General features: G+C 54.4%; 1 protein-coding gene across 15 annotated transcripts in view; it reads right to left on the bottom strand.

The window, feature by feature from the left end:
* TMEM94 (transmembrane protein 94) overlaps positions 1-24,454 on the bottom strand; it is a 33,830-nt gene that overhangs the window by 5,815 nt on the left and 3,561 nt on the right. For 4 of the 15 annotated variants that reach the window (XM_030295467.1, XM_030295466.1, XM_030295468.1 and 1 more), the window contains 18 exons: positions 17,676-17,805; positions 17,229-17,338; positions 8,301-8,420; positions 7,825-7,952; positions 7,473-7,609; positions 5,598-5,800; positions 5,072-5,223; positions 4,594-4,696; positions 4,285-4,371; positions 3,894-4,010; positions 3,526-3,582; positions 3,166-3,270; positions 2,859-3,023; positions 2,428-2,637; positions 1,659-1,974; positions 1,001-1,174; positions 503-605; positions 161-378 (listed from right to left, as the gene is read on the bottom strand). In XM_030295467.1, coding sequence (XP_030151327.1) covers positions 161-378; positions 503-605; positions 1,001-1,174; positions 1,659-1,974; positions 2,428-2,637; positions 2,859-3,023; positions 3,166-3,270; positions 3,526-3,582; positions 3,894-4,010; positions 4,285-4,371; positions 4,594-4,696; positions 5,072-5,223; positions 5,598-5,800; positions 7,473-7,609; positions 7,825-7,952; positions 8,301-8,420; positions 17,229-17,338; positions 17,676-17,769 — 2,599 coding nt within the window. In that variant the 5' untranslated portion in view covers positions 17,770-17,805. Of the gene's footprint in view, positions 1-160; positions 379-502; positions 606-1,000; positions 1,175-1,658; positions 1,975-2,427; positions 2,638-2,858; positions 3,024-3,165; positions 3,271-3,525; positions 3,583-3,893; positions 4,011-4,284; positions 4,372-4,593; positions 4,697-5,071; positions 5,224-5,597; positions 5,801-7,472; positions 7,610-7,824; positions 7,953-8,300; positions 8,421-13,672; positions 13,836-17,228; positions 17,339-17,675; positions 17,806-24,454 lie in introns of those variants that run through there. The other 11 variants (XM_030295474.1, XM_030295478.1, XM_030295480.1 and 8 more) reach the window with 8 other exon arrangements.

Below are 24,454 nucleotides of genomic sequence, written 5' to 3'. Positions count from 1 at the left end.
CCTACCTATCCACGCGAAGGCTAAGGGACTGGCCCACATCACCAGGCGGTGAGTGCCACCTAGATGCTGCGCCCACTGTCCCCTCTGCTATGATGGACTCCACGGCCCTCCGGAAGCCCTCCCCACTCGGGGCCCCCACAGGGACGGATGTGCACGGTACCGTCAGAGCTCCAGCTGTTGCGGCGGGTGCTGAGCTTGATGGGGACAGTGCTGGGCAGCTCGCACATGGTGAAGATGCTGCTTTGGCCAGGCGCCTGCACCAGCTCAATGCACTTGCCGTTGAGTTGAGAGGACAGGGCGCAGCTCATGGGCTTGTAGGCAAAGGCAGAGCAGTAGCCAGACAAGCAGGCTCGCTGGTAGAAATCCAGCACTTTCTTTCTGCCAGGGAAGCAGGGCAGGAGTGAGGCGAGCAGTCCTGAGATGCCCCCCTGCCCGTGGGCCGGCGGGAAGGCAGACGGCAGGGCGGTCTGCGACCAGCACTGGCGTGTGCCTCCTCACCCACCTGTCAGAACCCGAAAGAGGGTAGATGTCGGCCCCGTCCCAGAAGTCTGTGCAGGCCTCTAAGACCACGTCCGCCGTGCCATGGGACAGCATCTGTTCTGTACCTGAGGCAGGGAGGAAGAGGCCGAGCCGTGAGTGCCCCAAGCCACCGCTGCCCTCCTCCCGGCTCACTCACTCAGGGAACACCCTGCCATCCTCGAGAAGGGTGCTAAGGAGACCTTGGGGGTCTCCACACAATATCCCAGGCTTATGTGGGAGGTGCCGGGCTTGTGAAACAGACACTAGGCCGCCCGTCCTTCAAACAGTCCAGGCCCCTGTGGCCACGCCATCCCAGCCCCAGTCCCCAAATCCAATCCCTGCCACGTGCAAAGAAGACTCGGGACGTTATCTAGCGCTCATCTGCCCGGGCTGCCCCTAAAGAGGGATGCCTAAAAGAAGCTCCGCCCTGCCAAGCTCCAGGAAGGTCTGGCCTGATGCTGGCCAAGCCTGGAAGGCTCACTGGTGGTGGTGTCCTTGATGAAGAGGCTGATCATGTGGCTGAGGGGGGGGCGCCGCTTGGTGACACAGGAGAGCCTTCCCAGCGAGGTTTCCTTCACCATCTCGGCACTGGGGAGGCGGTAGAGTGCAAGGTGGTTTTCCTGTTTGAAGAGCTCCTTGGCCCCAGGAGTGAAGCCTGCAGGGGGAGGGATAGCAACTCAGAGTGTCCGGGAGGAAGCACCTGCACCGCCCTCCCTGGCACGGAGACAAGCCCAGTCAGGCTGGGCTGCTTCCTTTCCCCTGCTCATCCCGCTGTTGGTTACTTTCCAAGACGAGATGAGGAAGCACTGCCGAACGGTGCCTGGTGAAAGGGGGTGGTCAGAGCCTAAGAGGGCTGGGGCGCTGGCTGGCTCAGTTGGTTGAGCGTCCGACTCGATTTTGGCTCAGGTCATGATTTCACAGTTCATGAGTTCGAGCCCCACATCAGGCTCTGTGCTGACAGCATGGAGCCTGCTTGGGATTCTCTCTCCCTCTCTCTGCTCCTCCCCTGCTTGCATTCTCTCTCTCAAAATAAATAAATAAACAGTAAAAAAAAAAAAAAAAAAGAAGCTAAGAGGGCTGACGGCGCTCTCCATGCGGCCACGGGGCACCAGTAGGTTCGGAAGCGGCGGGCAGCATACCTATGAGGCGGGCCAGCTCGCAGAGGCCCCAGGGTACGTGCACGGGCAGGACGGCGCTGTGGCTCTCCTGCAGGGCGATGTTGCACAGGTGGTCTGAGAACCGGCACAGCCGCTCCGTGACGCTGGCGTTACACAAGTTCAGCAGCACGTTGAGACCCAGGGGCTTCAGGGAGGTAAGGTGCAGCTGCCAGTTGGAGTCATCGAACTGGATGCAGGAGGGGTTCTGCTGGTCCTGTGACAGGCTCAGCATCTCCAGGTGGTAGTCACACACAAAGTCCTCCGCTTCGTACGGCTCGCCCTCCAGCCCGGGCTGGGCCTCAAGGAAAACGTGGAGGGGAGAGGACAGCGTCAGACTGGAGGGTTCGTGCTCACGCTCTGTGCATCCCTCCCCGACACCCTCTCCCTGCCCTTGCTGGCCTTCAGCTGCTTCTAGTAGCTACCCCCAACGATGGCAGTACCCAGGCCAGGGAGGGAACAATGAAGGATCTCTTTCAGGCGGGTGGAAATATTTTAGAGGAAGCCACCAGCTTTCTGTCTTTAGAAGGTGGTAACTAGGAGAAAGGGCCTCGCCCCGACCAATTACCACCCGCGAAATCCAGAAAGGGAGAAAGGGCCTACTTCCCGGAAGGGTCCCAGATGAGGCCTTGGGAGACGGCCCTGCCTGGCCAAGCCTGGTGGCCTGGGAACGGAGGCCGTGACATCTGCACCCCATAGCCTCTTCGGCAGGGAGGCCGGGACACCCCACGGCTGCTCTCCACCTTCCTCTCACCTTGCCAGGCTCTTCTTCACCACCCTCTGTGTCCCTGCTGAAGCTCACATTGGAGCCGGATGGGTGTTTGCTGCGGCCGTGTGCTTTGTGGTGAGAGTAGAATTCAGGGGGCTTGGGACCGTCACCGGGCCAGTCACCGCGTTCCTGCTCATTGGAAAGGTGCAGGGAAGTGTTCAGGGAGCCAGCCAGGAGGGCATCTCGTTCGTGGGGCTGAAGAGAACAAGGAGCACAGGCCTCGGACTGGGGTCCCAACGGCTGCCACGGACCAAGGAGGCAGGGCAGTTATGTCCCTTCACTGCTGGCTGTGGGGGCTCCGCCTCAACTGCCCAGCAGATCCTAATGGTGCTCGAGCCGTCCTTCTCCCTCTTAGCCTCACCCTCCCCGAGGCCACCGGCCGGGCCCAGAGCTGAGTCCCCGGGAGCCGGCCATACCTCCTCCTCTACCTCGGGGTGGCAGAAGGAGCGGGTGGACAGGTCATCTGTTAGGTCCTCGTGGCTGCTGTGTGGGGGCTCCACCTTCCCACTGAAGAACAACACGGTCTCCGGGCTGGGGTTTGGCCACGACAGGATCCCCTGTTTGTCCACACAGCATAGGACCTGCAGGGAGAGACAGGAATTGGGAAGGAGGCTTGGCATTCCCCAACTTGCCAGGGTCCACGTAAGTGGCAGAAAGGCACCCCACACATAGCCAGGCAGCAGGCCAGCTGAGGCGGGGTCCTCCCACGGGGCCCAGCCTCACCGTGACAGAGCCCAAGCTGTGCAACAGGCTGGAACTATGGCTCAGCGTCGGCGACGTCCCCTGGATCACCCGCAGGAAGTGACCCCAAATGCAGCGTAGCATTTCCTGGCGGAAGAGGCAAAGTCCAGCATTATTTCCCTAGAGATAGCCTCTGGGGCCAACAGAGGAAACAGTGCAGGGATGCCAGGAAGTTGGGGTTGGAGAGGCATTTGTCTGGGCAAAGCGCGCTGCCCTCATGAGACAGGAGACTCAATGGCCACCAGGCAGGGGAGCCCCAGGGTTCCACAAGGGGCCAGCTTGAGGGAGCTCAGGTCGGTGCCTACGGGGGCCTGGGGCCAAAGGTGTCCCAGGTGAACATACCTGAGAGGAGACGGCTTCTGTATAGCTGCTGAGAGTGTCCTCCGAGAACTTGGCCAGCTGCGCAGAGAAGAGGGAGCCGCCTCAGGGGGCCACCCTCACACAGGCCTCTGAGCTGGAAGGTGGGGGGCCCCACGCCAGCAAGGCTCCGAATGCCATTGGTAAAGGACACCTGGGCAGTCCCCGAATCCCCTGTCTGCTGAGCGCCAGGACAGACACTCACCGGCCTCTCCCAGGCCTGGCCTGGAGAGCTGCCCAAGTCCTGCCCACATGCCGGGCCCACAGTCTGCACCCATTCGCTGGGCACCCTCTTTTTGCTCCTGGTTTGTATTCTTTTTGCACTGTCCCCCAGATGCCTTGGAACAACCTACCAAGGAGCTGGGAGAGGCCTTGCTCATCTGAGCCAGGACGCGGGCTTCTCCACAGGCGGTCGCCAGAACCCAGAGGGCTGGAAAGAGCAGGGGGAGGACGGGCAGGACGCCGTTCACCTGGGAAAGCGCGAACCACACTGAAGGCTCCCAAGGAGCTGCTGGCCTGGAAGGAGGGAGGGAGGGAAGGGCTTCCCCGGCCCTGAAGCCATTCCCTGAGTAGAAAGGGACAGCTGTCCAGGGCAAGAAGAGAAGAAGGAAAGCAGGCATTCTTAAGTTTGAAGCCTGAGGGACCCTGGGGCTACAGAGAGGAAGGAACAGTCAGGGCGCCGTGAGGGGACCCAGGCTCCACAGAAAGTGCAAAGCACGACAGTCGGGATAGGGTGGGGGTTACCTGTAGCTGGAGGAGGGTGTACTGCCAGGACGTGACCCCAGGGGCATTCAGCATAAAGCGCAGGGCATTGGTGATGAGGAAGCCGGCCTTTGGGGCACAGGAGAGGTGCAGCCTTAGCCCCCACCACCCAGAGAGACACTCGGGCTCTAAGGTTCCCTTTCCTCTGCCCACTTACACGCCCCCAACCCCAGCACTGGCCAGCTCACTCTGGGATCCCTGTCTTCACTCACACGCTCACCTGAATCTGGCCCTGAGGCTCCCCCTTTCTCTTGGCCCTCTCCCCTGCCCTGCGCGGCCCGCCTCACGCACCAGGACCACAGGCACAGCGTAGTGCAACATCACCGACTGCACCGTGAACCGCTCGTTGTCCAGAGCAGTGACTGGGCGGGACAGGGCCATGTCCAGGCACCACCTGCAGAAAGGGGTGACCCTACAGTTGTGCAAGCTCTCAGGAAGAGGCCAGAAACATGCACCTTTACGGGGCATCACTGAGTCAGGCAATCTCTCCTATTCCCTGGCCCCCACCAAGTCCCCCGCCCCCAAGAGAGGGGTCTGGGGCAGCCTCCAGAGCTGTCCCCTCAGAGTTCCAACAGGGGGGAGAGGAACAATCACCCAGTCTAGAAATGCTCATGAGACACTAAAGAAAAGACCCCATAGAGGTGCCTGCCCTAAGGGAACCTCAGCGTAAACAAGGCTCCTCGTCACCCACCCCCTGCCCCCAGCTCACAGAGCCACTAGGGACGAGGATAAGTCAGGGGACAGAAGGAAGGCAGGATAGCAACCCTACCTGATGTTGTCAATCACAGGGGTCTCAAGGACACGGAAGAGTCTGTGCTGCTGGGGGTTCTGTGGCCCTTTCTTCACTTCTCCCCTGGGGGAAGGGGGTGGAGAGAAAGGGGGAAACAGGTCTCCCGGCTCTAAGACAATGTGTTCATCATCCTGCCAGGGAGGAAGGGGGAGGAGGTTGAGGGCAATTAACAGGTTCATTCGGAAGCCACCCTTCCTTGCCAATTCCAGCTAAATGGAAGCAGTTCATTGGGTTAGGGACCATCAGTTAGCAAAGAGTCAGCTGTGGGGCGGAGGGTTGGGGCAGCTGTGGAACTGGATTCCCACAAGCTTAAGGGGCAGAGAAAAGAAAGAACAGGCCAAGAAGGAGAAAAATATTCTAGCCCTTCTCTGTTCTCCTAAGAGCCCTTGCCAAGAAGCCTGTGAGCTGGCCAGGAAGCTTCAGGATTAAGCCCTGGGGCCCTCCCACCATTGCCTGTGAATGCTCCCACGGCATTTCCAGGGGAGGAGAAAAAGTCCTGAGCTACCTTGATCCCCCTCAGAGAGGCGAACGATTCCTGGCCGGGCCTCAGAGCTATGATGTCTCCTTCCACCAACAGGCTAACTGGCAGGTTGACCAGATGTCCATCTCTGTACGCCCAGTGCAGGGACCAGGATGGTGCAAAGGGCATGTGGAGGTCTGGGTACATGGCATCCGGCCACTTGATCTCCTTGCCATCCCTGAGCGCATCTGACGAGAATGGAAAGAGGAAAAGCACCTCACCCACAGCCCCACACCCCAGCCACCCGGCAGCACACACCATGGAGCGCGGCCTTCTTTCTCCTTCCTTTCCCAGAAGGTTTGCCGCAACCCACACCATTCACTCCGACTCGCCCAGGGTCACCTCCCCTGTGAAGCCTTTCCCACCGCTCCAGCCCAGGCACCGCCAAGGCCTCTGAACACCTGAAGCTCTTCTTCTTTGTAGCCCCGTTCCATTCAAAGACATTTCATAACCATGGCCGAGGGCTTTGAGGGGTGCAAAGATCAAAGAAGACACAGTCCCTGCCCTTGAGGAGCCATAACCGAAAAGAGAGATGCATGTGGGCAGATAACACCAAAGCAAGGCAAGCATGTGCTCAGAGTGTTAGGAAAGATCCCAGTGCTGCAGGGAGCACAGAGGAGCTGATGTGATCAGAGGTGGCTTCAGGGCAAAAGGGTGGGTCCTGAAGGAGGGGCAAGATCTTCAGTTAGAGCCAAGTGAGGGAGGAGCAGGGCAGGCAGGACAGCAGGAAGGAGGCACAGAAGCAGGGAAGTCCGCAGTGGTTTTAGGACTGGGGAGTAGTTTTCACGTGAGGGTGAGTAGCAGAAGAGGCTGGAGAGGAAGGTTGGAGCCTGGGCCAGAGTTTCTGGGATGCTTTGATGAGCAACAGGGAGCCATGGATGCTTCCTGAGCAAGAGACTAAGCTCTCGGAGGGCAGGGCCCATCTTTCTCAGTCACTTCCTGTGCCTGGCACATGGCTGCAACTCATTGGTCATTTCAGAATGAAGCAACGTCTTCTCACTTAGCATTTATTTATTTATTTATTTATTTATTTATTTATAATAATTAAATATTTTTTTTTTATTTTAGATAGAGAATGCAAGTGGGGGAGAGGGGCAGAGGGAGACAGGAAGAGAATCTTAACCAGTCTCCATGCTCAGCACAGAGCCCGACATGGGACTCGATCCCATGACTCTGGGATCATGACCTCAGCCAAAATCAAGAGTCAGACACTCAACCAACTGAGCCACCCAGGCATCCCCTCATTTAGCATTCAAATGTCTGCTGCCCAGTACAGTTAGAGAAAGGTCTCAGACAACAGGTGTTTCTCTTACAAGACCACATGCCCTTGGGAAGTGGGAACCACCGTCTCTCAGAAGAACCTAACACCCCCGATCCATAGCTGGGGCGTAACCACTACCTGAATGAAAGGACAAGCAGAAATCTGACTGAGCAACTCCCTTCTTTAGGATCAGGGCTGCTCCATTTGGGGCTCCCGGCTCCGGGCCCCACCCCTGATTCTTGCAGGTCTTAGACTTCTCTGGCCCATCTTCCCACCTGCCCTGGCCCAGTACCACCGGACAAGACAGACATAGAAGGGAAAAATATCACTGTTCTCCTGCCAAGAGAGGGTCTTCTCTGTTAGTCTCCCACCATTAGCAAGCCCGCGTGCCGTGCCCAGGCCACCACCTGCATGCGCCTAGGTGTCCCTGGCTATCACTGTCCTGCTCAAAAGAGGGCAGGTGAGCCTTCTCACTCTGTTGACGCCAACAGCCGCCAGAATGCTGACCACCCGTGTGCCAGGCTCCTGGCTGGGACTCGGGAGAAGAGCTCACAGGGCTCCGACGCATCACGCCTGGCACGCCTGACCCTTGGCCTCACCTTGGATTTGGTCAATGATCCCTCGGAGCCTCCGCTCTACCTCCCTGCGCTTCAGCCGATCTTGCCGCCCGATGAGGATGAGGTTGAGAAGGAGCAGGAGGCACAGCGCCGAGGCGCTCACCAGCTCGGCCCCGTGGCTGGCAGGAAGGAGTGAAGGGGGTTCTAGCAGGGAGAGGGGCCCCCCGCCCCGGCCCCTTCTGGAAAGCGTGTCTGGTTCTGGTGCTGACAGCAGCCAGCCAAGGGACTGAGGATTCCTAACAACCCGGGCGGGGGGCGGGGGGGGGGGGTGGTGGTGCAGACATGCTAAACCTGAGGCAGGGGTGGGGCGGCTCGGAGGAGGGAGGCAGCTCACCTGCCCGCCGGCTGGCCCCCGTGGCAGCCCAGCAGCAGCAGCACCGCCAGCAGCATGAGTGAGGCGCCCGGCCAGTGGAAGCAGGAGCAGCGGTTACTGTGGTGCAGGAAGCTGCTTCTCCACATCTCCTGAGGAGGTGAGGAGGTGAGGAGGTGAGGAGGTGAGGAGGTGAGGAAGGGCGGCGGGGAGCGAGGGCCCGGGGAAGGAGCCGGGACGCAGCGTCCTGCTGGAATCTGGCCGCCTTCCTCCCACAGCTGCTTGACCCTGCCCCAGCCCTCCGACCGACTGGCTGCCCCCCCCCGCCCCCCCCTCTCCCCCCCAGGGCTGCCTCGGTCTCCTCCCGGGCTCCTGCGCCAAGTGCACCCAGGACATGAGTCTGCGAGGCAGCCCAGGGTCACGGGGAGAGTCACGGGCCTCCCATGCCTCTCCGCCATCCCACTCAGGCTCTGGGCTCCCTGTGAAGAAGCTTCCTTCACCTTCCACGTGAGACATTTCTTCTGTTCCTTCAGGTGTCCTTCCAGCACCGCCTCGAGCTGCTCCTTCAGGATGCTGAGGGCCTTCCGGGTGGACAGGCCCAGGGCCAAGGGTGGCTCGCCCTGGGAGGGAAGCAGAAGGCCCTCAGCATCTCTCTGGGCACCCCCTCCCCCCCCAGTCACTGCCTGGAGTGGCCTTCCCTCATCCCTCCCCCCTGAATCCTCCCTCCTCTTCCTCCACTAGTCCCAGCCCTCAGGGTGTTGGCTCAAATCTCCACCACGTTAAAAATCCCCTACTCCTCAAGGCCAAGTTTAAAACAGAAACAGACCCGCGACTCTCTCTACTCAGGGTTTCCTAACCCACCTTCCAAGGCCATCAGCATCTCCCCACCCCTCGCACCGATCTGGCCCCTCCCCTCCCCTCTACCTCTGCTGCCGTCTTTATATTTCACAGGCCGAAACATAGTGTGTTTTTAAGCAGGGAGAGGATAACTAACAAAGAGACGCTGTCTCTTCATTGTTCCTAGTAAAAGCATTAAGAAAAAAACCCACGATCTTCTGTTTCCACCATTTCACAGAAGGGAGGATGCTCCAGCATGGGGAAGGACACAATCTCAGACAAAAGACAGCTGCTCCCAGGAAAGGGACGACTGTCACGTCACCGAGGGTGGTGGAAGGGGGCACGGATGGGGGTGGTCCTGGGCAACTCTGGGGACCACCCATGTTGTCCTGTGTGACCCCAGCCTGGCCTCTTCTTATTGACAGCCCCATTCCTGGGTTTCGCTCCTGTTTTCTCCTTCTCTGACTGGCTTTTCTTTCCTGTCCATCTAACCCCACAGCCCACCCTAAGACATCTCGACAAATTCATATAAGTTTCCAGGGCAACCTCAGCCACCATCATGGAGTAGTTGCTCATCACCACCAAGCTTACAATTCCTGAAGTTTACCTCTAGCCTGACCACTGCCCTGAATTCTGGCCTGTTTACTCAACTGCTGTACTGCTGTTTCACAGGGCCCAGGAGTGGTTTCATCCAAAACCCTGGAATGTGGCCCTTCCGGGCCCAGACAGCACAGCTCCTGCAGTGACCCCCCTCCCCCCAACCTTACCTCCCCTTCCCCCTCTCCAGTCTCTACCTTTTCCAAACCAACTGTGACATCCAGCCACAGTAGCAGACATCAGATCAACTGACCGCGTTTATCTTGCCAATCAAGCCCAGACTCCAAAGCATGATCTGTGATCTGCTAGTTTCTCCAGTCCCCTTTCCGGCATTTCTTCCACTCCTGACGCAAGCCATGCTCTCCTAGCTGATGGGCGAGCACCTTTCTGAATTTTCCTACCAACAACACGCTGCCTGCCCCAGACAACTCTTATTCCCCCTTCAAGACTCAGCTCAAAGATCACCTGCTCTGGGAAATTTTCCCAAAACCAAGGGCTGCACTTACAGGAGAGGTTTGTATTCCAATAGCACACTGGACAACCTGGCTCACAGTCTGCATCATGGAGAGCTGTCATTATAGATGTACTTGTCTGGCTCTCCCACCTGGCTGTCAGTTCCCTGAAAACAGGTCTGAATTCTTCCATCTCCACACACCCCTGCAGCCAACTGCTAAGACAGGGCCTGGCACACGGCAGCAGCTCAGTGAACGCTTGCTGAATGAATGCATGCACGGGACTCTGGGATCCCAGTGACATCTCCATCAGGGGTTGTCAGCCCGGGATCTCTAGCAGAAACACCTGCAGCTTCTAAAAAGGTGGATGCCCAGGTCCCACCCAAATCCACTGAATCAAAACTTCAGAAGTTGGGATTGATGCACACATTGAATCTGATGCACAGATCCCCAGGTCGGGGGTCCTGGGAAAAAGAACACCCCCGGGGAAAGGAGGCCTGGGGGAGAACTGGGTCTTTCCCAGGGCCATCCCAAGAGCACCAGTGTGAGCTCCCACCAGGAAAGGTTCTTGAGTAAAAGGAGCAAAGCCCTAGACTTGGGGCGTCAAGAAAGGGACTGAGGTCATCTACCGAGTCTTGATCAAGGGTGGCTGAGCTGGTGACGCCCTGGCTGCCTCGGCCCATTCCCCTCCCCTACTCCACACCTGCCTTCCCTGGGGTCTGCCCTGGCTTTGCCCACTAATGTTCCAGACTTCCTCCTCTGTGCCTCTCTCCATATCCAGCCCTCTCCTTGGCAGCCTCGTCTTTCACAGGACACACGTCTCCATTACTAGAATGGGATGCTGCACGGGGGCAGTGTCCCCCGGCTGCAGACCCACCCTGGTAGGACCCACCTGAGTGGAGTCCCCACACTGGCCCATTGCCAGCTTTCTCAGTCCGAGAAATTAGGACGGGCTCCAGAGCAAACCTGGCCCCAAGACTTCCCAGATCCCTTGCCTAAATCTCCCCTAATCCCCACTCTCCATGCTGGCTTTGGGGGATTATGGAGATAAGAGCTGCTTCTTCCCAGAGGGGATAACTGGGTATTTCAGCTCAGGAAGAAATGGCCCTCTGGGCAGAGGGCCCGAACCCTAGCATGGGCAAATACTATACTCCAGAGCATCCACCTCCCTCTGGCAGAGATCCTGGGGCCTTCCTGAAAAGCCGTGGTCCGGGACAAATGAGTGTCAGGTAAGGCTGAGGTCTGTACGTCTGCTTCCCTGACTCCTGCACGGGAGTGGGGGAGGGGAGGAAGAAAGGAAAAGGGGACCCGAGGCCTTCTCATGTCTAAGGGACTGGCCCAGGGGGTGACGCCTGGGCCAGGGAAGAAGATTTGGGCCAGGGAAGAAGAAGTTGGGTACACAGGGCCTCCCACACCACCCCTCCACCCCTGCCCACTTCTCCCCCGGGAGCTTTATGAGCTCCCTCTCCGCAGGGGGAGACGCGAAGCTTCCCAAGACGGACTTGCCAGGGCCTCCAGGAACGCTGCAGTGAGAAAACCTCCCGGAGGCAGGGAAGGGCTGGCCTGCAGAGGTAGAAAGGCTGCCCGCCAAAGAGATGGGGATTGGGCAGGACGGAGGGAGGGCTGGATAAATCCCAGGGGGCTGCAGGTCACGTGGGAAGCTGCTGGGTCTGGGATGCGGACCATGCTCAGGAAGGCAGGCGAGGGCTAAGAGGAGCAACCAGGGAACCAGGGTGGCGCCCCTCCTCCAGCCAGGCTTTTAGACTTTGGACAGCCGCAGTTGCCCTCTGCTTGCCCTGTGGCTGTCCTGACATCCGCTGCCTCATGCCAGGTGCCCCCAAACCCAGGGCCTCCCCTTCCACAACCCAGAAACCGATTCCCTTTCTCTCTGCACCCGGCTTCCTGGGACCCGCACACTGCTGTTCTCCAGGCGTCTCCAGGTGTGGGAGGTATGGGCCAGAGGGCAAAGTGCTCCTGGGTCAGGGCCAGCAGAGGCCTGCGGAACGGACTGTGTGTGTCTGCCCACGCATGTTGTGTCTGGCCAGGAACACCAGCTCCAGACTGGCGATTAAAGACAGCACAGCAGAGGAAAAGTAGCCATTCTGTAATTACATGCTTCCCGAAGAAAGTGCCTGCCCGTACAGGTAGGCCCTGGGGCGAGGACACAGCCTTCTGGGCCAGCCTCCTCTGCCTGGCCCCAGCCACGCTCATCTAAATGCCACGGCCCCCTCGCTGACACGGAACAGCAACACCTCACCCTGTCTCCAGCGGGAGAGTCCCGGTTGCAGGTAAAATCACTGTTTTCTCTCACGGCACCTTCCCTGCTGCAACGTGAGAGCCAAAGCCGAGGAACTTGGCGGAACTTGGGCATCTTCAAGGGAAATTAAGAAAGGGCCACGCGCGAGCTGGCCCTGCCGGCCTTTCTCAATACACGAGTGAGGCTGGACGCCAGGGGGGGACCCTGTACACGGATGCGTATGGTTGGTTTGAGAAAGAAGGACCTGACTCGTACACCGCCACCCGAAGGTCTGCTTTTCTTGTCCACAGGGCCAAGAAAGCTGCCCCAGCCTTAAGTACCCACAGGGAGTAAGAGATTCTTCCTGCTTCCAGATGCTCAAAATCTGCCACTCCGCCCCACCGCCAGACACCTCCCAAGACGTTCCCAGGGTGAGGCAGGATGGCTGGTCGAGATCTCTACCCCAGAGGCAGGCTCCTGCCTCCCCACTCACACCGATGCTTTACAGGTAGAAGCAACCCCATCCCGCCATTTTAAATGTCAGACTCAAGTGGACCCAACAGAGTAGCTTGAGCCCCTAAGAAACCCAGGCTCAGGGGATGCTGGCCACAAACGCCCCTCATGAGCTGGACTTCTCCTGCCTGCTCCGTCATCAAAGGGGGGACACGGGGAGGGCATGGGGCTTTAAGGGAGCGGAAGGGTGGGGAAAGGACTCTATCCATCAAATCAGAACTGTAAAAAACCCGCTACTGAATAGGACCAGATCTGCAGGGCCTGACGCAGAGCATCTGGGTCAGTCTAACAAGCCTTTCCAGAACTAACACTCCTGAGCTCTCCCGCACCACCTCGGTCAGGTTTCCCAGGTGGCCCGGAGCCACGAGTCCCTGGCCCCCAGCCCTTGTCCTTTCAGGACTCCTCATAGGTCCACACAGCTGCTCTTTTCCTTCCCACTCCACCTATTTGGGGAGCAGAAACCAGGTCCCAGAGGCTCAGGTAGATAGGTTACAAACATAGACGGGGACCCTTAGCCTTGACAACAGCAGATAGCCACTAATTAGAACTGGCTGGCCCTTGAACCAAGTCCCCAGGTCACAGCTTTCTTAGCCAGTGCAGGTGGGGAGGGGACCCACATAGTGCCTAAATCACTGAAGCTGGTCCTTTTTAGTAGCCACGATAAATCTCTTCTGAGCATGGCCAGACACAAATCAGCCTTGTCTTCAGCCAGGCAAAGCAAAGCCTCAAGCTTCTTCCTCTTCCGGGCGCATGCTGACCTTGGCACTTCGACCCATCGACCCATCTTCTTCCTCCTGCGACCACCCAGACTGAGGAAGAAATCAGCCTGGCCCTGGTTGCTCCTACCTCAATGACCCATGTGATCCGGGGGGGAAAAAAAAAAAAGCCCCCTTGCTGGCCCCAAGGAGGGGTGGCTTCCAGGCCCAGGGCTTCCCGTCACCTGTGCATGGAGACCCAGGTCCCAGCATAACTCGATAGGATGCCCCACTGGGACACTCAGCTCCAGTCCTACTCTGGGTGCCTCCGAAGCCTGGCTGGCAGCTCCCTGGACACACGGGCATTGTGGTTCGCATTCTCAGCCTCCTTCCTCAGTCCCAGCTACCTCATAATCTGAGCTGCCTGCGGTTCGGCACCCACCTTCAAGACTGGCGCAAATTGCTACGTCAAAGCCGTGCACCCAAAGCAGAGAACAAGGCGTTTGTAACAGAAATGCAAAACCAAGTTGGCATATACTCACTTTGGTGCATTTGCCCCGATGGGGCATCCATAGCTCTGTCTGCTTAAAGAGCATGGGGTAGAGCCTGAGCCACAGAAGTCAACTACAGAACTTCCACCGCCACCCTCCAGCAGAGAGGAGAAGAGACAGGAAGGGGGAGAGGGAGAGGGAGAGAGGAGAGAGAAAGAGAGGCGAGGGCTGGGGAGCTAGGAGCTGGAGCCGCAGCGGATCCGGACCCGTGCAGAGTGGAGCTTCAGCCTGCTGATTAATTCAGCCTATTTCCAGTCACGCTGCAGATTTAGGGAGGGAGGAGGAGGCAGTGCTGCAACAGCGCCGTGGGAGGGAGGGAGAGGCGAGCAGGGGGGAGGGAGGAGCCGGGCTGAGAGGAGAAAGTTTGTAGATGCTCTGCCAGATGCCCAGGAGCTCGGTCCATTCATCAGAGGCCACCGAGGGGTGAGCGGAGGGGCACCCGCGGCCAAGGGGCTGTGCGTGCATGGGGAGGAGAGGCCGTGCAGGAGGTGGCTGCTGGAACCTGGGGGCAACCGTGGCACCCAGGGGTACCTGGACTCTCTCCCCAGACCACCTCTCCTTGGCCCCCAACTCACTGGGCAAGGTGGGCGCCCGCCATCCATGAGAGCTCCCCCAAATCACTCAGAGACTCCCCGAACGGAGCCGCGCCAGCAACAGCTCTTCCCACAGTTCTAGCTGCAGGAAGGAGGGGAGGGGGGACTTGCCAGTTATTAATAGCAGCACATCCGTGAGGAGGGGAAGGACAGGCCATTGAGAAGCCTGGAGCAGTGGCTTCTAAGAGGCAGAGCAGGGGGCCCGGAATCAGGCGGAAGAATCCAGTGGAAGAATCCAGCTGAAGGGGGAGGAGCCAGCAGACAGGAAGGGCTTCTGAGGATTCCAATACCTAAGACCTAACAGCTTCCCACCAGGTTGGGGCGAGGAACCCCAACAGCAGAGATGGGCCAGCGGCTGATAATCACGCAGTCACATTTAGACGTACCTGCCAAAGAGCTTCTGGGACAGGAGACCCCTGCGGACATGGGCCCTCATCTCCCAGCCAGTGACCTGGGGCTCCACGAGCACTGGGACCCCGAATTTGACACACGGGCAGCTCTCAGCGCAGACCCTCAAAAGGCCTTGGGAGTGGACCGCAAATTTCTCAGCCTGCGTCCAGGCCACCTTTAGGAAGGGGCTGTAAAACCCCAAGGGAGAGGAAGCAGCCCAACAGGTCCAATAACTAGAGAGCCTGAACACTTTTCTCCAGGGCCCTGTTTCCTAGACAACACCAACAACACCATCTCCACTATCTCCAGCTGCAGGGAAGGGAAGAGAGAGCCTCGGCTGAGTTCAAGTCCGCCTCTCTCCTCCCCCCACCCAGCGCAGCCCCCTCCCCGCCCCCTTCCTCTGCCAAATCCAGATCTGAACAGGAGCAGAAAAGGAGGGGCCAGGCAGTCCAGAGGTTAAGGGCGGGAAGTCTCCGCGAGGTGCAGGCCAGGGGGTGGAGGAGGCAGCAGTGCAGTGGGCTGTAGCCTTAGCAAACCGCCAGGAAGGGACTGGCATCCCCCTGTCCCCTGCTCCCAGGAGACACTTTCCCTTAGCTTTCTGCCAGGGCCCTGCTCTGTGGGCACCACAACTAAGCAAGCACTCTCCCTGCTGTGCGATGGGCCCTGGAAAGAACAGCTCATAGGGTCTAAGCCAGCGGCTCAGCGGGACCCCAATGAGGCCCTCTCCCACCCCGCCCCCTGCCACACTGCCAGCCTCAGCAAGTGAAAAGGGATCGCTGCACCCAAGAAACAGAAGCCCAGGCGCTCACTGCCACAGCACCTCCTCCACAGCGGACCCGGAACCGAGGAGATAAGGTTCTGACGGGGACAATGAGGACCAGTAGGTCATGAAGGGGAGCGGGGGGAGAAAGAATCAACCGGCAACAGCCAAGCTGATCCTGGGCTACAGCCAGGGGACGACAGGCCCTTTCCATCAACCTCTGCCATCCAGCTCTCTTTGTTCCCATGCCTCCGAGAAGCCCTGACTCTTGGAGGCCACCCGGGGTGATCTTTACAAGCCCATGTATACAACTCACGAGGAGGCGCCTCCGGTAGAAACCGTGTCCAGTTCTATTTCTTAACTGCTTGTACTGTCAGTTCCTCAGCTGGACTGTAAGTGTCTCCAAGCCAGGGGCTACCTCCCCACGGCCTAGAGCTCCACCAACCCAAAGGAAGGGTTCCATGAATGCAGCTGATGATGTTTCTAGGACAGGACTCATCTCTCCAGAAGGACAAAGACGAGAATAAAGAAAAATTCTCTAGGAAAAATGACCCCTGAGACCTAACCATCTTGGGCTCTCAAGTGTTCTTACTCAGGCTCGAGAGAGAAGCCAGCCCGCTGGCTGGATCACAGAACTTTGTTTCCCCAACTCACTAGAAACCTGGTGTTTCAGCAACACGCTGGAACCAGAGGACAACACCATCCTCTGTTTTGAGACACTCAGCCTCACCCAGGCAGGCCACCATATCACACAATATCAAAGCTTCAAGGGGGTGCTCCCTGGAATTGAACAGTGCACAGCTCTTACAGCTGTATACAGCAGCCTTGCAGCCAGGCTAGTAGCTTTCCCTCTGCGCCAGTCCTACTAGGATGGACCCCTGGAGAGCAGCCAGAGGCATCTGTGAACAGGACGCTGAACATACCTGCTTCAAGTTCAGGCCTACAAGCTCTTCCACAGCTGGCCCAGAGGCATGTGAAGCCTGGAGCTGAACGAGCCAGCAGTCAGCCAGGCTCCACCAGGGACCCAGCGTGCAGACCCACAGCTCCCTCTCCAGACCTTCCAAGATCTCTTTGGCAGGAAGATCACTATCCATAAGTTCAAGCTGATAAATATTTCCTAAGCCTTTGCTGCATGCCAGGCTCTGTGCTAGGAGTCAGGGACACTGGGATCAAGTGGGACAGACAGATTGTTTCAATACCGTGTGGTGGGCACAGTGGCGGAGGGACTATGACTGCTGGAAAGAGGGTCCTCTGGAGGGGAGGGAGGACTTATCAGGAGAAGGTGATGGCTCTTGAAGAAAGAATAGCAGGAGTTTGTCAGGAAAAAAAAAAAATAGGAGCCTAAACGTGGACAGTGTGCCCAAACTCTGAAGCATTCAGAATTACTAGTGCTAAAGACCACGGCGGGGGAGGCTAGGCACTGGGCCAACAGGCAGCAGTGGATTACGGAGGGCTCTGCCCACCACACCCAAGGTTTCAGCAGGTGGTGTGGACCCACTGGTGACTTTTAAGCAGAGGGGACAAAAGGCCATCTCTGCATTCTGGATACCTTCGTCTGACAGCAAGTGGAGGAAGGAGATCAGAGACAGAGGGACCCGTGGGAAGCTGTGGCAGAAGTCCAGGCAAGAGACGGAAGGACCTCTGCCGGGGTGGTCTCCGTCACGGGAGAGGGATACTCTGATTGACGGCAGACCGATGCCAGGAGAAGGCAGTGTACCTGGAGGCTGGGAGGTGTACCTGCGTCAGGCAATGAGGAGGAAGGGGGGGGCCGACCTCGCAGATGCCTGGGCCTCCTGGCTCTCACCTCCAGCTGGTTACGCAGCTGTGTTTGGAGTCTGACTGGGGAGCTCTTCTCTAACCACAGAGAGGGTGCCCAACAGTACTCAACATGGCTCAGCAGGTTGGGGCAGAGCCCTACAAAGAGCAAACCAACGAAATTACACACCCCTGGGCAAGAAGTGGAAGACTGGCTTGGCGCCAACCCAAATCAGAAACCTGCTCCCGTGCCGCTGCGCTAACTGGTCGACCCCTTGTCCTGTGCTCCCGGCTCCCGGAGCGCTTCCCAGCCCAGCGACAGCACCCTCTCAGGGGGGGGTTACCATCCCGTACCCCAATCCTCAGAGCCACACACCCCCTGTCACTTTTGGCTTAAAGCCTTCCCCAGTGAGGAACCCCCCCAGGCAAACACAAGTAGGGAGAGTCCAACAGAGGCACACAGACAATACCCATAAGGGAACCGAGCATGGCCTACCACGTGCTTCTCCTTCAGATCCATGGGCCCAGAGTACTGCAGGCATGCCCAGATGAATGTGATCACCCCCAAAAGGAAGGCTCCTCCCCAGCATGTACAAGGCCCAGTGACTCTGTCACAGTCACGGCATCTGGGGAGAAAGACGGAAGAGATCCCGTGAGTCCCGGTTGTCGAACAAGCAGCTACTGAGAAACACGATGGTGTCGTCTATACAACAGAGCACTACATGGGAAAGACTTGACCCCTGGGCACCAGAGCCCGGCTGGTCCTGCCCAGGCCACGCCAGAGGGGTGAAGTTTCCCCTCTGTGAGCCCTCATTTTCGGAGGCACACTATGTTTTGCTCTGCATGTACTCTAACTCACAGACTTCCGGCAAGCAGGAAAAACGTTGATTTCTCAGCTTTTTAGAAAGTAAAGATTAGGGATACCCGGCTGGCTCAATTTTGAATTCGAGCCGCGCGTTGGGTGTAGAGATTACTTAAATAAATAAACACTTAAAAAAAAAAAAAAGATCAGGGAAAGTCATTCATTCATTCATTTTAAGAATAAATAAAAGTTAGGGGGCGCCTGGCTGGCTCAGTCAGTAGAACATGCAACTGCTGATATCAGGGTCGTGAGTTCAAGCCCCACATTGGGCATGGAACCTACTTAAGATTTAAAATAAAAAAAATTTTTTTAACAAATAAATAAATAAAAGTGAGCATTAAGGTAACTGGAACCCCCCCACATGCCCACAAACACGCCCCCCCACGTACATGTATGCCCGCACATACATGCCCACACACGTGTCCACACACACGTGCCCACGTGTCACGTAGCCGAACCTCTCGTGTGCTTTGCTGATAGGGCAGCGGTCAACGGGCACCCGGGCACACACCTACCAGGACGGGTGATCCGATCTCGACGACAATCTGGAAAATGAAGACTAGCCCTACCTCCCCACACAACCCCTGACTGTCACCCATCCATCCTGGCAGCGGGCACACTGTAAAGGTTTCAGACCAGGGAGTGTTTGGGTAGGGTGCCACTGAGTAATCTGGTTTGGTGCCCAGTGACTCCTTGTGGAGTAAGCACCAACCTGCTGACTAGGGCAGTTCTTTCTGGGGCCTGTAGCAAAGCCTTGTTAAGAGGAGCTGGTCAGAAGCCCGGGAGAAATGATCCATAAAAGAGCTGTCTAGAAACAACAAAAAAAAGCTGTGTCCAGGGGACCCCAGCCAGGAGGCCTAGGCTCTGCAGTCACCCACTCCACTCTAGGACCCCGTGTGATTCCTCTCATGGCAGCACCAGGGCTGACCTCACGCGTCTGTGCTTCCACGCCTCTCCCTACGCCTGCCTTTGCAGCCGAGGCTTTCAGAGCGGAGTGAGCCAGCCCCCGAGGGTCAGAGACAGACAGTGACACTGGAAGTGGCCTTGCAGTGCAGTGACATTTGGTCCTTGGCAGCCAACTGAAATGGGATCCTGAGCGGCTGAATCCACGTCTCCCCAAGGCCGTTCTGACTCACGCAGCCCAGGCCATGTTTACAAGTACGGCGTACAGAGCAAGCTCCCCATACGCCCCATCCCAGCAGGGGCTGGATGAGGTAGTTGCCACACAGAACAAGGCACCAGAAGCCAGATGGGGATTGTGCTTAACTCCTTCTGCCAACACGACGAGAGTGTAATAACTTTGCGGCCAGCTGGAACCACAGTGTTCAGAGAGGGCAGCCAGGAGCAGGACATTTTTCTAAGAGTCTCTGTTTTCCCATCATTCCATACATGGGATTCTGGGAAAGAATGGTCCTCAACTGCCTGATCTGAAACCAGCAGCTAGATCCTTAAAGGGCCAGTTCTACCCCTCGTCCAACGTGAAAGAAAGCACAGGCTTCAAAGCAAAATACCCCTGGTTCAAATCCTGGCTCCAACATGTGTCAACTGCCAAATCACCTTGGCAAATTACTTGTCTCTCTGAGCCTCAGGGTCCTTGTTCATAGAATGATGCCTATTTCACAAAGAAGGAACAAGAATTACATAAAATATTATATGCAAAGGGTCTAGTACAGTATTTAGCACATGGTAGGTGTTAATAAATACTTGCCATTACTATCACCAAGAAACAAGAAATATGAACAAAGTGCCACTTAGGTGAAGAATAAAGACTCAGAAGTAAGGAGAACAGGGGTGCCTGGCTGGCTCAGTCAGTAGAGCGTACGACTCTTGATCTCAGAGTCATGAGTTCAAGCCCCACACTGGGCCTAGAGCTCACTTAAAAAAAAAAAAAAAAAAAAAAAAAAAAAAGGAAAAGAAATGAAAGGCATAAAGATTGTAAAGAAATATGTGAAACTGTCTTTATTTGCAGAAGGCTAGATAATATATGAAAAAATTCTAAGGAATAGAACATATAAGTGTGCAAGGTTACAAGATACAGGTCAAAATACAAAATACAAATATAAATTAAATTTCTATATGCTATAATGAAATATAGAAAAATAGGACACTTTCAATATCACTTACAATAGCACCAAAAAAAAAAAAAACCCACAAAATACTTAGGGATGACTTTTTAAAATATATATGTAAGGGGCCCCTGGTTGGCTCAGTCAATTAAGCATCCGACTTCAGCTCAGGTCATGATCTCACAGTTTGTGGATTTAAGCCCCACATTGGACTCTGTGTTGACAGCTTGGAGCCTGAAGCCTCCTTCAGATTCTGTCTCCCTCTCTCTCTGCCCCTCCCCTGCTTGTTTTCTCTCTCTCTCTCTCTCTCAAAAATAAATAAATAAACATTAAAAGTTATTATATATGGCCTATACACTATTGAGAGAAATTCAAGACCTAAATAAATGGAGAGATATACCATGTTCATAGATTGGAAGACTCAATATTAACATTTAATGTTTAAATAATTAAATGCTAAAATTTATATTAATATATTCATGTTTATCAATATTAATACCCATACATACCCTATTGGAATGCCTAAAATGAAAAAGACTGACAATATTTAGTGCTGGTGAGGATATGAACCCATAAATTGTTGATGGGAATGTAACATGGTACAATCACTCTGGAAAACATTTTGGCAGTTTCTAAGAAAGTTAAGTATACATTCACTATATATCCTAGTAATGAAAACATACTTCTTCAAAAAGAACTATATACAAACGTTCATAGCATCTTTATTCAAAATAGCCAAAAACTGGAAACAACCCAGATGTCTGTTCACATGTGAATGAACTGTGGTATATCCATACAATGGAATTCTGCCCAGAAGGAGTGACCAAACGGAGGAGTGACTGATACATACAACAATGTGGCTGAATCTCAAAAACATTTGCTGAGTGAAATAAGCACAAAAGAGCACATAGCATATGATCCCATTATATAAAATTGAGAACAGGTGAAATTAATCTATGGTGACAATAAGCAGGGAAGGGGTTGCCTAGGGTCATGGGGAGGGAAAGACTGCAAAGGGCACAGGGGTCTTTTGTTCAATATCTTGATTGTGGGTGGCAGTGACGAGGGTGTATAGTTTTGTCAAAACTCTTTGAACTACATACTTAAAATAGGTGCATCCTATCTTGTGGAAATATTGCGTCAGTAGAGTTCATTTCTTTTTTTTTTTTCTTCAACGTTTATTTATTTTTGGGACAGAGAGAGACAGAGCATGAATGGGGGAGGGGCAGAGAGAGAGGGAGACACAGAATCGGAAACAGGCTCCAGGCTCTGAGCCATCAGCCCAGAGCCTGACGCGGGGCTCGAACTCACGGAGTGCGAGATCGTGACCTGGCTGAAGTCTGACGCTTAACCGACTGCGCCACCCAGGCGCCCCAGTAGAGTTCATTTCTAAAAAGTAAGGTGGGATCTGAGATCCAACTAATCAGCTCTACCAAGCTCTAAAATGTCTAGCACACACAAGATATGGTGGATATAAAAGAGAAGGGTTGATGAGGGAAGTGAACATTTATCAAGTGCCCACTGCACATAATAACTGTATACATTTACTAAGCGTACGGAATGGTCCTGCTTTGACAAAAGTATAAGATATGGTCCCTTCCATAGAGGGATTTATACTATAGCCAGGTTTTGAATATTATGAGAAAACATAACTAAATATTCACACTGGCATTGAAATACCAAATGAGAATTGCAAATGGGGGCTGGCGGGGCCAGGGATCCCTTCCTGGAAGAAGCCAAGACCCAAGTGGTGCACTCAGGAAAGCTTAAGGGTGAGAAGAGGGAGAACAAGGAGTCTCAACAAAGGCACCAAGGAAGAAATGGACAGAGCCTTTTTGAAAGACGGTGATCTGATCTGTTCGATTAGAGCAGAAGACCTAAGTAAGAAGAAATGAAAGGCCACATAGAGAGGGGAATGAGGAGCTGAAATGCATAGGTCCTTGAAGGCCAAAACAAAGTGACCCTGGGGAGTCGCTGAAGGTTTCTGAGCAGGTCCCAGTATTTTAAGAGGGTAGAGAACGGATCAGAGGGGGAAGGGAAAGAAATTACAGGCAGAAGAGGTAGACGAAAATTACAGTAATTTTGGTTTGCCATGACGAGTATCTAGACAAAGGCAGCATAGTAGCCATGGAAACAAAGGGACGGATGCTTCCTGGTGCCAAGTTCAGATCCAGCATCAAAAAGAGCTAAGTGGATGCCCAAGGTTCAGGCAGAGGGCGAGCTGAGGAGTTGGCTGTCCTTCTAATCCCTTCCAATACAATCTTCATTAGCTCTGCTTATACTCTAGCCATACCCAACACCCAGAAAACACAATGCGGGGGACTTGTATTCAGCTGAATAGCTGTGCCCAAAGGGTACTAACTGATGGATTGATGTTCAGCTGGAAGGAGGTTTTTAATAACAAGCCTCAGGGTTCTCTCCTTGGTGGCATCCTAATCAATATTTTTATCAATGACTTGGGTGAGAAAACAGATGGTGTGCTAATCTCAGCATAAATCTGGAAACAAGATAAAAGTCAAGATCCAAGAAGATCTCAACAGGCTGCACCTAACAGATTCAATTTAACTGCAATAGATTCGATATTATGTCCTATGCTGAGGTTCAAAAACTATTGTATAGGGGCGCGTGGGTGGCTCAGTCGATTAAGCGGCCGGCTACTGATTTCAGCTCAGGTCATGATCTCACAGTTCATGAGTTCGAGCCCTGCATCAGGCTCTGTGCTCATAGCTTGGAGCCTGATTCGGATCCTCTGTACTTCCTCCCCCACCCCCGCCCCCTCTCTCTCTCAAAAATAACTAAACATTAAAAACTATTGTGTAAAACTACTCTAAGTGGCTTAATTAAGTGCAACTTCAATACAGGTGACATGGCCACCCCAAGCTCATTCCAGTTAGGCTGCATTAACAGACATGTTAATTAATTAACATGCCACATCCCCCAAAAACAGAGAGGTAAGTCTGATTTTTGTACCTATCAGAGCACACCTGGAATATTTTGTTCATTTGTCCATCACGCACACTGACAAAAGTGGGGAGCTTTCTGACAGCAGCAGAAAGGTTGAGGAAATTCTGATATGAGAAATGCTGGAAAGGATTAGCCACTTGGCCAAAGCACACTTGGTAAGAGCCGTCTAGAAGGGCACAATGGCTGCCACATGAATGGAGGGCCAGACTTACTCCAGGGGGGACAGACTGGGACTCAACATGAGTGATATCTTTTACATAATTAGAACTGTATAAAAAAATGGAACAGGCTGCCCTGAAAGGCAACGAGCTCCCCAGCACCGGAAGGATCCAAGCAGAGGCTGGGAAATTATGGAGATAATAAATACATCAGGGAGCAAATAAGAAAGGAATAACCTTTTATAATGTCTTCTAACCCTGAGAGATCAAGAAATCCAGCAGCTTCTACATATGAAAAGATGCTCAGTTCCACTTGTAATAAGAGACATTCACATTAGACTACCGCAAAAGAACAAAGTTTGGAAGGCTTTCACCATCCAACTTCAAGGTTTGTAAAGCCACAGCAATCAAGGCAGTGTGGTATTGGCCTGGTAATAGAGAATCCAGAAATAGATCCAGATATATTTGGTCAATTGATTTTTGAGAAGGCTGCAAAGGCAATTCAGTGGAGAAAAGTCTTTTCAACAGACTATACTGGAAAAATTGAACACTGAGATAAAAAAAAAGGACTTGGAAATACAGCTTGCACTATATACAAAAACTAACTAAAAATGGATCCTACACCTAAATGTAAAAATATAAAATTTCTAAAAGTACATAAAAGAAAATCTTTGTGACTTTGGTTTAGATTTCTTTCCTCTTTTTAAAAAAATTTTTTTTTAATGTTTATTTATTTTTGAGAGAGAGAGACAGAGACAGAGCACAAGCAGGGGAGGGGCAGAGAGAGAGGGAGACGCAGAATCTGAGGCAGGATCCAGGGTCCAAGCTGTCAGCACAGAGCCCGATGTGGGGCTCAAACTCATGGACCACGAGATCATAACCTGAGCTGAAGTCAGACGCCTGAGTGAGCCACCCAGGCGCCCCAAGCATCCAACTCTTGATTTTGCCTCAGGTTCAAGTCCCCTCGCGGAGCCTGCTTGGGATTCTCTCTCTCCCTGTCTGCCTCTCCCCCAATCATGCATGTGTGTGCACGTGTGCACATGCACTGTCTCTCAAAAATAAACATTAAAAAAAATAAAAAATAAAATGATCGATTTTATCACAATAAAAAAAAAAACCCACCAACTTCTGATTCTGATTTTGCAATTAGATCTGGCTTATGTTACTAAGCAATACTCCCCCTTTTGAGTTCCATGTCAACTCCAGGGATATTTATGCTCTTTTA

Source organism: Lynx canadensis, chromosome E1 (genome assembly GCF_007474595.2).
Source record: "Lynx canadensis isolate LIC74 chromosome E1, mLynCan4.pri.v2, whole genome shotgun sequence".
NCBI lineage: Eukaryota > Metazoa > Chordata > Mammalia > Carnivora > Felidae > Lynx > Lynx canadensis.
This window is presented reverse-complemented; position numbering and strand designations above follow the sequence as displayed.